General features: G+C 36.0%; 1 protein-coding gene across 1 annotated transcript; it reads left to right on the top strand.

Annotated features, from left to right (window-relative positions):
- Positions 1-1,856: 1,856 nt before the first annotated feature.
- Positions 1,857-9,885, top strand: LOC100367331 (double-stranded RNA-specific editase 1-like). Its single transcript, XM_002740627.3, has 4 exons — positions 1,857-1,964; positions 6,446-6,545; positions 7,114-7,245; positions 7,658-9,885. The coding sequence occupies exons 2-4, from the start codon at positions 6,518-6,520 to the stop codon at positions 9,352-9,354; spliced, it is 1,857 nt and encodes a 618-aa protein (XP_002740673.1). The 5' UTR covers positions 1,857-1,964; positions 6,446-6,517; the 3' UTR covers positions 9,355-9,885.
- Positions 9,886-14,323: the final 4,438 nt, after the last annotated feature.

Genomic DNA, 14,323 nt, shown 5'->3' with positions numbered 1-14,323 from the left:
GGACTGGACAGAAATTACAGGGGGGCTGGTGTTTTTTAAAAACTTGAAGGTGTACACGAAAAAAAGATGTCCTCCCCCTACTGTGTGCATACACATACCTGACCCTACCATTTTTCATACACAATGAATAGTGACCCTCTCTATAGGCTATATGCATTGACATTGTTTTGTTAAAACGGGAAAGTTTTTAATCGGATTTATCAAATATGCCTAACAGATTACAATTACAATAGATAACAAAAATATTATACTGACTTTCATTCATTCAGTTTATACAAATAACCGGTAAAATATTATTTCTAAGGATGCGAAAATAAATAAACAATATTTAGAAGTATGATATTTTCCCCTTGGGGTACATGAATATATTTGCCGAGTGAAATGAAATTTGAACAACAGTAACGGTACTTTTAGGCAGTCACTTATTTTGGCCCAAACTAATTTGCATATCACCCATGCAATAATGTTTTCGGTATTTTCACGGTCGACATGCAAATGAACATGGTATTTTCATTGGCTACCGAACTATTTTTATTTTGTAAACACATTTTCGTCTGCTATTTTTATCCAGTTCAAATCGTTCAACAACATTTTTGGCATGTCAGGTGTACATCACATGGAATACTACGATTGGGAGAACTTAATGTATGTTGACCACCTGGAAACTGAGTTTTATAAACCTTGAAGGGCTCTCAGAAGATCCACCAGCAGTAAAATCAGCGATTACTATGCAGCCGCAACCATCAGCATCGAGATACCAGGTTTCTGCTGGCGACGTTGCGGCGTTACTCAGTTCCAAATAAAAAATACCAACGCCAAAAGAGCAACATTTTAACCGGTAATCAAGACTCAGTCAATCCACGACCAGCAAGCAACATCACACACGAAGTTGTAGCGTGCAGCTCAGCGGCGACAACCGCTGTCGACGAAAGTCATCCCGTCAGTGAAGTACCGCAGTTGCACGGCATGTTTGTCAATGCACAATTCTGTGGCGGAACTTTTAACTGCAACATAAACTGTGTATCATAGTCGTCCAGTTCAAGTTCTGGTTCTGCCGTGGTCCCAACTAAACGTCAACGAGTTATTTATTCGGACAGTGACTCAGATTAGACGTCTGATTATTTTAATTTCAAACAAACAGTGACACGCGTTCTCCGGGCGCGTTCTACACTGACACGCGCTGCTAGGGCGTAACACGTATATTGGAACATATTAATGGGCAATGGGGTTCCCCGACCTAAATTCCATCCCGGTTTGCACGTTCTTTCTTTAATACGAAATAATCAAGTATGGAACATATGTAATAATAACAGAACCCCACACCCTCCCCGTGGCTTTCGTTGCGTATGGAAGTTATTTTCACTCGAGATGCGGTGTATTCTGCTGTACTTTCACTCGCTTCGCTCGTGAAAGTACGGCCGCAGGATACACCGCATCACTGGTGAAAATAACTTCCATACGCAACGAAAGCCACGGGGAGGGTGTGGGGTTCTGTCATATTATTATTATTATTATTATTATTATTATTATTATTATTATCATTATTATAAATACATTTACAACGCGCATACTGTAAAATACTTTACTTTAACTGGAATTAATTTTCGTTGAATAGACTGTTTGGGTGCTTTGTATGGATTTCATTTTTACTGATTTTTGACGAGTTGAATGTAAAATATAGTAAAAAAAGGTATATTCGCTGGATTTTATTTTCACTGAATTACTCCTTCAGCGAAAATAGCGAAAAATAATTCTAAGCAAAAATAAAGTATTCTACAATAGCTTTTCTATAAACGAATGTATTTATAAGTTATGTATAGAAAGGAGGGCGCTATACAGGTCGTGACCTTCTTTTCTCGCCAGGGTAGCTGTTTCCGGAAACGCACACGCCGTGGCAGATACCGTCCTTAGTTGCTACATATATACACCAATGTGTGTTGTGTGACTTACCCCATTAACGCCAGGTACGTACCGTAGGACTAGAAGTGGATTAATACGTGGAAGGTGCGAGTCACATTGTAGAATCACGACTAAACGTAGCGCAATCGTCATATGATGCAATGGGTTGGTGGTGGTTGGTGATTGTTGACGATTGTTGACGATTAGTTCATGTAGTCAATTCAAATTCCTGATTCTATCCCAAATCGGACGATTAATATGCCATGTACTGTTGACGTTCGCGAAGCATACACGCAGTGAATGGTTAGTACTGCAACCTGACCTTTGACTGTGGTGGATCAGTGACGTCATGATCAAGCAGCACATGTACACCATTGGTTCGTTTCTTGTCTTGATCGATAGGAGTCCCATGCGATTAATAATCTCTGCAAACTAGTTCATTTTCTTCATCTTTATAAATATTTTCAAATTTCTATGGTTCTTGAACTTAACCAGCCAATCAACGAGCACAGTTGATAACGATGCAATGTTATTTAATGGGCCTATACGAGCATGCCCCCGGACTCCGTAGTAAGGTTGCGCTTTCGGCGCGAGATTAGTGAGCAGATATCGCCCCATCCCCCATGCAAAATTTGGTGCTGCCGCCTCTGATGATATCCACGTACACAAACAAAAAGTATGTACGTTTCAATGCATTTGATCAAACTGCTGTAAGAAAATACACAGTTTATTAAAACGCTGATTGGTGCCCAACAATTCATTATCAAACTCATACCAACACCATGCTTGTGCCAAGTTTTAACCTATTTGAGCAACTCCAGTTTTATAGGTTAATTAGGATACATATTAGCTAATTAACATATACGATTAATGTTATTATTGTCAAGAAGAACAGTCTATTATGCAGAAGAAGATAAAAACAAATTAAATTTTGTAATATATTTTTCAATAATACATTTTCCTACTTCCTATGGGCGTACCATGTTGTAACCCAGTAGTTCTTAATATATTGGTGGAAAAAACAAATGACACGCACATCCACGTGGATATTAGTAATCCATTCGCCTCCTATTTGCGTTCTGTGCACGGGAGCCACACAATGGGCACATGATATTAACATTATAAATAGTTTAGCGAATTGATTATTTTATACACACTGTTTGCACTGGGTTAGGCATGATTGTCTATTTAAACGACACACAGAATCGCTTGCATATGATAAAGAACATCGTAATAATGATAGTAATTTCTCACATAAACAAACAATATTTTGGATGGTACACTTTATATTTCGCTGTAAATCCTTCCACCTCTTGTAGTTTAACAATTAAAGTAGCAATAAATTCACACACCTTAGTGATTTAATTAATATCAATTTATTCGTTTTATGAACAAGCATCTATTTTGTGCTAATATTTTACTTTTACTGAACAATATTATTCCAACTTTATAAGGTGCGCTGTCACTGATATTACAAACGTGTTACGTAATCCATAGCTAATGTTGGGGCGACATATTTTCGTAGATTATAGAGCACATGTGAACTGGATTCACCTGATGAATACCTGTGTACTAATCACTAAGCTGTATGGAACTATGTGTGTGAATTATCCTTGGAATAATGTATTTCTATGCACGTAAATCTATGTATGTGAATTATCCTTGGAATAATGTATTTCTATGCACGTAAATCTATGTATGTGAATTATCCTTGGAATAATGTATTTCTATGCACGTAAATCTATGTATGTGAATTATCCTTGGAATAATGTATTTCTATGCACGTAAATCTATGTATGTGAATTATCCTTGGAATAATGTATTTCTATGCACGTAAATCTATGTATGTGAATTATCCTTGGAATAATGTATTTCTATGCACGTAAATCTATGTATGTGAATTATCCTTGGAATAATGTATTTCTATGCACGTAAATCTATGTATGTGAATTATCCTTGGAATAATGTATTTCTATGCACGTAAATCTATGTATGTGAATTATCCTTGGAATAATGTATTTCTATGCACGTAAATCTATGTATGTGAATTATCCTTGGAATAATGTATTTCTATGCACGTAAATCTATGTATGTGAATTATCCTTGGAATAATGTATTTCTATGCACGTAAATCTATGTATGTGAATTATCCTTGGAATAATGTATTTCTATGCACGTAAATCTATGTATGTGAATTATCCTTGGAATAATGTATTTCTATGCACGTAAATCTATGTATGTGAATTATCCTTGGAATAATGTATTTCTATGCACGTAAATCTATGTATGTGAATTATCCTTGGAATAATGTATTTCTATGCACGTAAATCTATGTATGTGAATTATCCTTGGAATTATGTATTTCTATGCACGTAAATCTATGTATGTGAATTATCCTTGGAATAATGTATTTCTATGCACGTAAATCTATGTATGTGAATTATCCTTGGAATAATGTATTTCTATGCACGTAAATCTATGTATGTGAATTATCCTTGGAATAATGTATTTCTATGCACGTAAATCTATGTATGTGAATTATCATTGGAATAATGTATTTCTATGCACGTAAATCTATGTATGTGAATTATCCTTGGAATAATGTATTTCTATGCACGTAAATCTATGTATGTGAATTATCCTTGGAATAATGTATTTCTATGCACGTAAATCTATGTATGTGAATTATCCTTGGAATAATGTATTTCTATGCACGTAAATCTATGTATGTGAATTATCCTTGGAATAATGTATTTCTATGCACGTAAATCTATGTATGTGAATTATCCTTGGAATAATGTATTTCTATGCACGTAAATCTATGTATGTGAATTATCCTTGGAATAATGTATTTCTATGCACGTAAATCTATGTATGTGAATTATCCTTGGAATAATGTATTTCTATGCACGTAAATCTATGTATGTGAATTATCCTTGGAATAATGTATTTCTATGCACGTAAATCTATGTATGTGAATTATCCTTGGAATTATGTATTTCTATGCATGTAAATCTATGTATGTGAATTATCCTTGGAATAATGTATTTCTATGCACGTAAATCTATGTATGTGAATTATCCTTGGAATAATGTATTTCTATGCACGTAAATCTATGCATGTGAATTATCCTTGGAATAATGTATTTCTATGCACGTAAATCTATGTATGTGAATTATCCTTGGAATAATGTATTTCTATGCACGTAAATCTATGTATGTGAATTATCCTTGGAATAATGTATTTCTATGCACGTAAATCTATGTATGTGAATTATCATTGGAATAATGTATTTCTATGCACGTAAATCTATGTATGTGAATTATCCTTGGAATAATGTATTTCTATGCACGTAAATCTATGTATGTGAATTATCCTTGGAATAATGTATTTCTATGCACGTAAATCTATGTATGTGAATTATCCTTGGAATAATGTATTTCTATGCACGTAAATCTATGTATGTGAATTATCCTTGGAATAATGTATTTCTATGCACGTAAATCTATGTATGTGAATTATCCTTGGAATAATGTATTTCTATGCACGTAAATCTATGTATGTGAATTATCCTTGGAATAATGTATTTCTATGCACGTAAATCTATGTATGTGAATTATCATTGGAATAATGTATTTCTATGCACGTAAATCTATGTATGTGAATTATCCTTGGAATAATGTATTTCTATGCACGTAAATCTATGTATGTGAATTATCCTTGGAATAATGTATTTCTATGCACGTAAATCTATGTATGTGAATTATCCTTGGAATAATGTATTTCTATGCACGTAAATCTATGTATGTGAATTATCCTTGGAATAATGTATTTCTATGCACGTAAATCTATGTATGTGAATTATCCTTGGAATAATGTATTTCTATGCACGTAAATCTATGCATGTATGCGATACTAACTATTTAGCTTCAGGTTTCACACCACAATTTTAAAACTGAATAGTGTATTTTCCCCATAGTGATATCGTGCTCGTCTGTCCAACAGATTTTAAGTCAAATAAAACTTTCCATACGCATATTTCCATGAAATTAGGTGTTCCTTACGAGGTGGTCTTGTATGTAACTAGTTTACCCCTAATCACATGCAAAGTATACATATCTAAGTCGTATAAGTGCTAATGCTAATTGTATTAAGCTATTCAAAGATGTTGTTTGTCAATAATTAAAAAAATCCACATTTTTTATTGACTATAACGTTATATTGACGTATAATTTACTTCAATATCTACCCTCATATGCTAAATATGTTACATTATTGGCAACATGTTATTACATTATCGGATGGTTACTTTTATTACATTATTAATTATTACGTTAACAAAAGGTATATGAATTGTTGCTTATTATTTAAAGGTATATTATAAAGGTATTTCCTCAATGGCTGGTTATTACAGTGTTAGTTGATGCAGTCAACGACTCTGTGGTGCCTTAATACATACGCGCAAATCCACAAATAGTAAAAACGGGCGTGCTTTATTCAACAGTTCTACAGACATATGTCTTTAATAATGTCACTTTATATCCAGGTTCTACTGTCTGCACGCTGGTCGATCCTTCCTACCAGTTATTTATCTTTAATATTGTACACGGACATTATTATGGAGCGCTACCAAAGTTTTGCACATGGTGAGTAACAAGGCATATCGAGACTTTAATCCAATACATCTCGCCCATATATATCGCCCCCTCCAGTGACGAACCCATATGACGTGGATGTCGCTTTAATGCGTCTCGTCCATTGTGAAGATTATGTTTGGGGGAAAATTTACTAAAATGTATGTCACGAACGTCTATAAAAGTAAACGCTGTGATCGATTTAAACGTGTACGTTATTTTGACATCACAGGGGCGTTCCATCACTAGATTTATATGTATGGTGTATTGCATGTTTTTCTGCAAGTGCTGTACGAGTTGAGATTGTTGCTATCATTCTGAAAGTTCGTAATAACCTTTGATCGAAATTACTACTTTCGATCATCTATTCACAGTAATTTCGCTTGTACTAGGCGGCCCTTTAGTTTTGTAGTAAACTAAATCCATTTTCTACATACAGTAAATTCAACGATTTACGATGGTAACAGCAAAGAATATAAGAAAATGTACAAACCTCGCCTTTATAGTCTTAATGTCACCAAACAATTATAAAAATAAAATGTATCACGAATCACTAATCATGTATATAATTATACTTCAGACGTGGAACACTTCTTGGTTGAAAGTTTGCAGGGATACACGCTTCGTGACGATACAGAGAAGGCGAAAAATGAGCTTCTCCAGAAAGCGATGGAATTAAAGACGTGTACTGATTGCCCAGTAGATACTACAGGTAATGTACTTAATAAGTAGGTGCGAACACAGTTTGTTTTACACTGATATACAATAGTTTATATATTTACAACTGACTTCATCTGAATATTGAAACAAAACGTGTAAGTTTACTTTTTCATACAGTTACTCATTTGCAGTATGAGTGTTTGTCTCTCTATACTACGAGAGTGTTGTCTAACAAATACCCCAATGAACTGTTAATTTGACAATGGCATAAATATAAATTGTGGTTACCTTAGTAATTCTGATAGTCTATGATGTTGATCATTACTACTAATATACTGTTTGGAATAAACATCTACTGAACGTTTAGGTTTATGAATTATTTTGGTATTATGAACAATATAATTTGATCATTGAGAGATTCACTCAAAATTTATAACAATAATACTAATCCAATTTTGTTTCAGCTCCAGCGAGTCTGCCAGCACAGTTTACACGTCAAACGAGCACTGGGCGAAATGCTCTCTCGGTGTTAAACGAGGTAAGACCAGGCTTGCAGTTTATAGAAGTGAGCAGAAGTGGTCCTCCTCATGCACCTGTGTTTGTGATGGGAGTTAAAGTAGATGGTCAATACTTTGAAGGAAAAGGATGCAGCATAAAACAGGCAAAGCATATTGTTGCGAAACAAGCACTGAAGTTTGTACAGTCTGATGTGGAAATCGGTGGAACGGTTGATGCTGAATCTGGTAATGGGGACCAGTTGTCAACAACGTCTGAATCGGAAACCTTATCACAATCAGATCCGACACTTTTACTAGCCGCTTATAACCCCGGTCCAATAATCTACGATACACTGTCTGAAAGTGGGAATGGACATGAGAAGATGTACACAATGGCTGTCAAAGTCGGCGATGCAGTGTTTCAGGGCACTGGAGCGAACAAACATCAGGGAAAGATGGCGGCGGCAAGAGCAGCACTAAGTCAACTGAACGTACAATCGGAACCCACGACAAACCATGAACTTCAAATGTCGGATCACATACAGAAATTAGTCTATACCAAGTTCACCTCCATTACAGAAAACTTCACCTCTCCGTATTCGAAAAGGAGAGTCCTCGCTGGCATCGTTCAGACAGTTAATAATGACCCACAGTCCGCTCAAGTGATTGCTGTAACCACTGGAACCAAATGTATCAATGGTCGAAATCTATCAAAGCGAGGAGCTGCAATAAATGACTGCCATGCTGAGATCATTGCACGGCGTTCCCTATTGCGATATTTATATTCACAGTTAGAGCCATACTTATCAGGAGTGTCTGAAGGGACCATTTTTACACCGAGAAAAAACAAGAGAGGATTCCAGCTCCGTGATGGTGTCTGCTTCCATCTTTACATCAGTACATCACCCTGTGGTGATGCACGTGTGTTCTCGCCCCATGAAGAGAATGAGGAAACTACCGACACTCACCCAACGAGAAAATCGCGTGGTCAGCTACGTACAAAAATCGAAGCTGGAGAAGGAACTATCCCCATTGAAGGTTCTTCACCAATTCAAACATGGGATGGGGTTCTACTAGGTGAACGTCTATTGGTGATGTCTTGCAGTGATAAAGTATCACGTTGGAATGTACTGGGTTTACAGGGAGCATTGCTGAGTTATTTTATAGAACCAATCTACTTAAAAAGCATTATCATTGGTTCCAATTATCACAGTGAGCACATGTCACGTGCTGTTATAGGTAGAAGCAAAGATATAACAGGTATACCAGATATATACAGACATACTGATCCTGCTTTGTGCCGAACCACCAAACAGCTTGATGATCGTGTACCCGGAAAAGCACCTGACTACAGCATCAACTGGAATGTGGCAGACGATAATGTGGAAGTCATCAACACCACGACAGGGAGAACTGAGGAGCAGAGTGAGCATTCAAGATTGTCCAAGCGAGCACTATACCTACAGTTTAGGAAATTTGCTGGAAAGTTGACTTCGCTAACAACAAAAAAGAAAGAAGTGGGAAGGGGTTGCAACTATCATGAGGCTAAAATTCAAGCCCTGGAGTACCAGTCGGTCAAGCGTAAACTGGAACAGGAACTACAGAAGAAAGGATTGGGTACATGGGTAAAGGCACCTTCTGAGGTCGACGAGTTTGATGTGTAGATGTCTACAGTCTAAATCCTGGAAGTACATGTGTATCAATTGTTTCATATGAACTTATATGAACTTATATGAAATATTTCAGTTTTAGATTTAAATATATTAAATATTTGGAAGTTGTTTTCTTTAGTACAATGTTGCTTACTGAGAACACAATATTTCTTGGTGCTGGTTTTAGTTTGTCTTAATACGTAATTGTCCTCATTGTATTTATATTTTGTAAATATCAATTTAAAATTTTATTCGCGCAAATGGCGCTTCGACCAAAACGTAATTGAATATATATTTTTATTTAGCAAAAAATTTTTAATTGTAATTTCTTTGTTTTATTTGAAAAATAGAGATTCTCTCTATAAACTTCATATGATTGTATATCATTACTCTTCACGCCGTTTGACACAGAACACGTGCAACACATTTAAATGCATTTTGTGTTAATTCTTGTTATCTGATTTGTATTGTGTTTATTCAAACCATAATGCAATGTATGTATGCTTATAGGAGCTTACTATTAAAAGTATATAATGCATTTTTTTCCGACAGTCATTCTTTTATGGATGTACCGTAGATATTTAATTATACGTTCTTTTATAAATATGCATATTCATTTACATTTTCTATACTTCATTAGAATTTTGAACATTTCACAGGGATTTTTATGCATATTAGGAAAGACTCGAGAACTCGTATAATATAAGGTTATTACGAAGATACCTCAAAGTATGCACGGAGACAGTACAGCGGCAGTATCGACCGACGCGCAGCGGAGGTCGACGCGACATCGTACTGTCTGAGTGCATACTTTGAGGTATCTTCGTAATGACCTTATTATTATACATCTTTTCCTACCAAGGATACATCATGGGAATGCCGAAATCCAAAAAGTTTAGAACATAATCAGCGAACTTCTTTGTATGGAGTCCGGTCAAATCCTGGTGGCAGCCATGTTTGTATTTATTATTATAGGACGCTTACGCGCGTAATTATTCCATATTTGGAATTCGTATTTCCTAACATGGTAGTACGAAAATACCCAGTAAAATACCGCAAAATTACGGCACGCTGTAACTTATGGCGTTACGGTGACAGATGTATAATAATATGTATTATGTTACCTCGTGTTAAAGATCGTCACGATATTGGGACAGAACGCAGTTACCTTGTAGTGAATAATAATCATAAATATTAATTTTGGGTCAGTAATGAAAATACAGTGACCTTATTTTCGTTGTAGTGTATGCGCAGTTATATACAAAAACAACACTCCCACAGACTCAAACGTGCTATTAACTAGTATGTTGGGTTTAATTATTCAGTCAAAAATATATACTTCAGTGTTGCGACTCGGTCAATAATTACTTTTTTGAGTCATTAATACTGTAACTTTGAGGTCTGGAAAGTCTTTGAGTTGTCTTTAAATTACAGGAACAATAACAAACAATTTGAAAAGTCTTTAAATTTCTTCATAGTTTTTAATTCATTTTAGAAAGGCCCGTTTTCTCCAGGGAACTACCATATCCTCAGAACTTTGATGATCTTTGGTGATGATGTTGGCCTGAATTAAAGGTCAAAATGTCTTGGGGGGGGGGGGAATGCAAGAAAGTTTGGGGAAAGTCTTGGAAATCATTTGGCTCTTGGTGCTATGGACCCTGTTTTATCATTTGGCAGAGTGTTATATGATATGGTGAGTTGGAAAGGTGAGGTGAAGTAGGGCAGGGGTTGTGCTTTGTAACTTGTCACGAATACCACACTAGACTGAATGTGTGATAATGGCAAGTATTGACACAAATATCAATGTAAACCATGGCTAGACTGATAACAACCGGTGCAGATAGTTGATTCAGCTGATGTATGCCACTCAGATGTAATAAACACTGTCTATCATACATACATACAGTTACAGCATGGCTCACTGTGTGAATATTTAGTGGAATTGATCAATAGATAATCATGTGCACAGTCAGCTGGCGTACTAACAAATAATTAAATAAATGCGATAAATCTACTGATATTTATTGTATGATGCCACCATTTTGAATCCGCCCGAATCACGTGAACGGACACATTTTGAGACGTATTATCCAGATTCCAACAAGTCAGAGTGAAAATACCTCTTTTACAGTCGAAGGATCTGTTGGCAATTCAACCACATTCGTAAGAGTCAATGATTTGAAATCATCGGGGTGGCTGGAAGTCCATGACCAGTTCTTTTTTGTTCTTGTCTAAACTATTTCAACTTTCTCTGCGTATATGAAACCGAAATTATCGTTCAACTGTCGGTGATTGGCTCCTAGGTTGGATGACGATTTTGTTTTTTCCCGCTCACTACAACACTCATATGATACTGACTGACTTTTATTATCAGTGTGGAGACAAAGTTTCATTACTGAAGACAACAAATATTCCAACGAAAGACGAAAACATGGCATGGAAGTACAAGCATAAAAACTGACAATTTCTTGTTTTAGATTTTCAGCAACACAACTTAACTGGTTGTTGAACGTGTACGCTATATCACATCATATTGCCATATTTGGGTTTTCTTGAAGACAAATGTAGTCTTCAAATTATGGGGCAGAAATTGTTGGCCTCCTCTAGAGGACACCCTCTTATAGCAGGCAACTTGTGAAAAAGACCCCCTCCCCATCCCACCTACCACCGCGCGGCACTGATAATGTTTTTGAATCGAGTCGATGTATGCAGCTGTGGGAACACATGATACTCAGATAGCCTAATCAATACATCATGTTTATTGCAATATTCAAGCCTATATCTAAGTAGAGACATTCTAAAGCTGGCTCTGCTAGACGTTACGTCTACACTATGGAGTTGAAAATTGTAACATTGTTGCTCATCGCCGCGGTTTGCAGTTCTATATCGGCTGTAAACGGTAAGAGTGTACAACTGACTATTGAAATATACTATATCACTATATTAGTGTCTTTATTCTTCACATATCTTGAGATAGGCATGTCCTTCTATTCGCATCACAATTTGCTATTATATTACTCTATTGCTTGAACATATTCAATATATCATTGTCATTCAACCCAAGTCGTTGCACACACGGGGAATCAAACTTAAAATCCTAAACTGTGACTCTTCAGAGGCGGCAGCACGGAATTTTGCACCAACCTTGCGCCGAAAGGTGTAGTAAAGTGGCGCTTTCGGCGCAAGATTGGTGCAAAAGGTCCGGAGGCATGCTCCCCCTTAACAATTTTGAAATATAGACCCTCTGAAACGCCATTTCCTGCATTTTGAGGGTCAAATTCTGCTGACACAAATGGGTTTCAGCTTGACTTTGGAGGGGCGACGATCCCAACATTTTTTCGAGGGGGCCAGCCCTCTCCCCGTGCCGCCGCCACTGCTCATACACCTCACTGATTCATTCACCTAGAATCTAACGCGATTTTAATTCAACGGTTTTCTCAAGCAAAACAACACATACTCGACATATGATAGTCTACAAGCCGTTTGTGAGTACGACATACCTACGAGGCAGGCCTTGCATGCATGTTACCATAGTAATATAATGAAGTTATGGAGACGGCCAATTCTGTGGCAGCTATGAAGTTGCATACCGATTCCCCAGGCCATTATCCAATATATGTCTATCATATTATTAATACTATCAAATGTTTGATAGAATGCACTTAAATTGACACTGTTTAGTAAATGGTCAATTACGATAAGCCCATAGCTTCCAGAGTGCGAGGATGGACTGACAATATGCCACGCAATGTTTTTTCTATGTCTGTTTGTTCGTCTGATAACAACAATTGGACTAAATTTGCTGTATTTTGATAATTACAAAAATTCAAGACTATTCATTATAAAAATACACGATTGTGAAATTAATTAATTTAATTGTATACTAAGATTATTCATTTGATGAAAAAAATGAAGATGATATGAGACGGTGAGATAGGTGGCGTATGGTGCTATGTGATAACCCATTTGATAACCCAATATCTGGCCAATGTACATACATTGATGGACTTGTTAAGGACAAGGTAGTGTTGATCCACCACATTTTTTCAAATATGCGTAGAATTAAATCATATACGACCCCTTCCCAATACCAGTCGCATTCCCAAAGAACGCTGGTCGTCGCGCCTTTTCGGGTTCGACGTTGGTTATATAGCGTGCTTAAGACAAGTTGTTTGTTTATTTGTTTGTTTGTTAACACAAATCTCGAACACTCGCTGCGCAACAGGTACAGCATTTTAACAAACGAACAACCTACATATACTGTCGTCGATATCTGAAGTGATGAAATGCTTAATAGTAAGGTTTGGATTCATAAACCACAGACAAAACTACAAAGGTATATTTCGTGTTTGTGATATGTATTCAGATATTACCCGAAAATGTATTTATTTTGAACAATTCCCAAGGACATTGATTGATGACTGCCTTAATCTATATATCTCTTAACTTTTTAAAGCGATTAAATTCGTGCTAATCATACATACATTCTGTAATGTTCCTTTAAAGAAAGAATTAGATTACTCGTCTAGATTATACTGAGCTCACATAACTTGATGGACTTGAGAATACTGTGTTGTCGTCCTTTTCAATATGGTATAACTCAAATGCACAATATTATGACACAAATGGCCGTCGAGTTCTCAATGAGAACCGCGAGACTTGAGAGAACCACGAGACTTGCCCCTCAATAATGATTGATAGCGTCGGCTATTTTACTAACCTATATATGTATATTTGTTTTTTCAAATGCTCGTTGCGATTTGAATATGTAGTATATATGTATGATGTCGTTCTAGTGTTCTTAAATAATGTTTCTGTTTTATTATTTAGGACAAACCACTCCGAAACCAACACCTTGTAAGTTGATTTATTGATAGTTATCTATACAGATATCAATATATATTGTATATTAAATTACTGGTTTTTTACTATTTTTTTTTCAATTCTGGAAATATTTCATATTCTCATAGCTAGTTCGTGT

This window comes from Saccoglossus kowalevskii, chromosome 21, assembly GCF_978046115.1.
Source record: "Saccoglossus kowalevskii chromosome 21, keSacKowa6.1, whole genome shotgun sequence".
Taxonomy (NCBI): Eukaryota; Metazoa; Hemichordata; class Enteropneusta; family Harrimaniidae; genus Saccoglossus; species Saccoglossus kowalevskii.
This window is presented reverse-complemented; position numbering and strand designations above follow the sequence as displayed.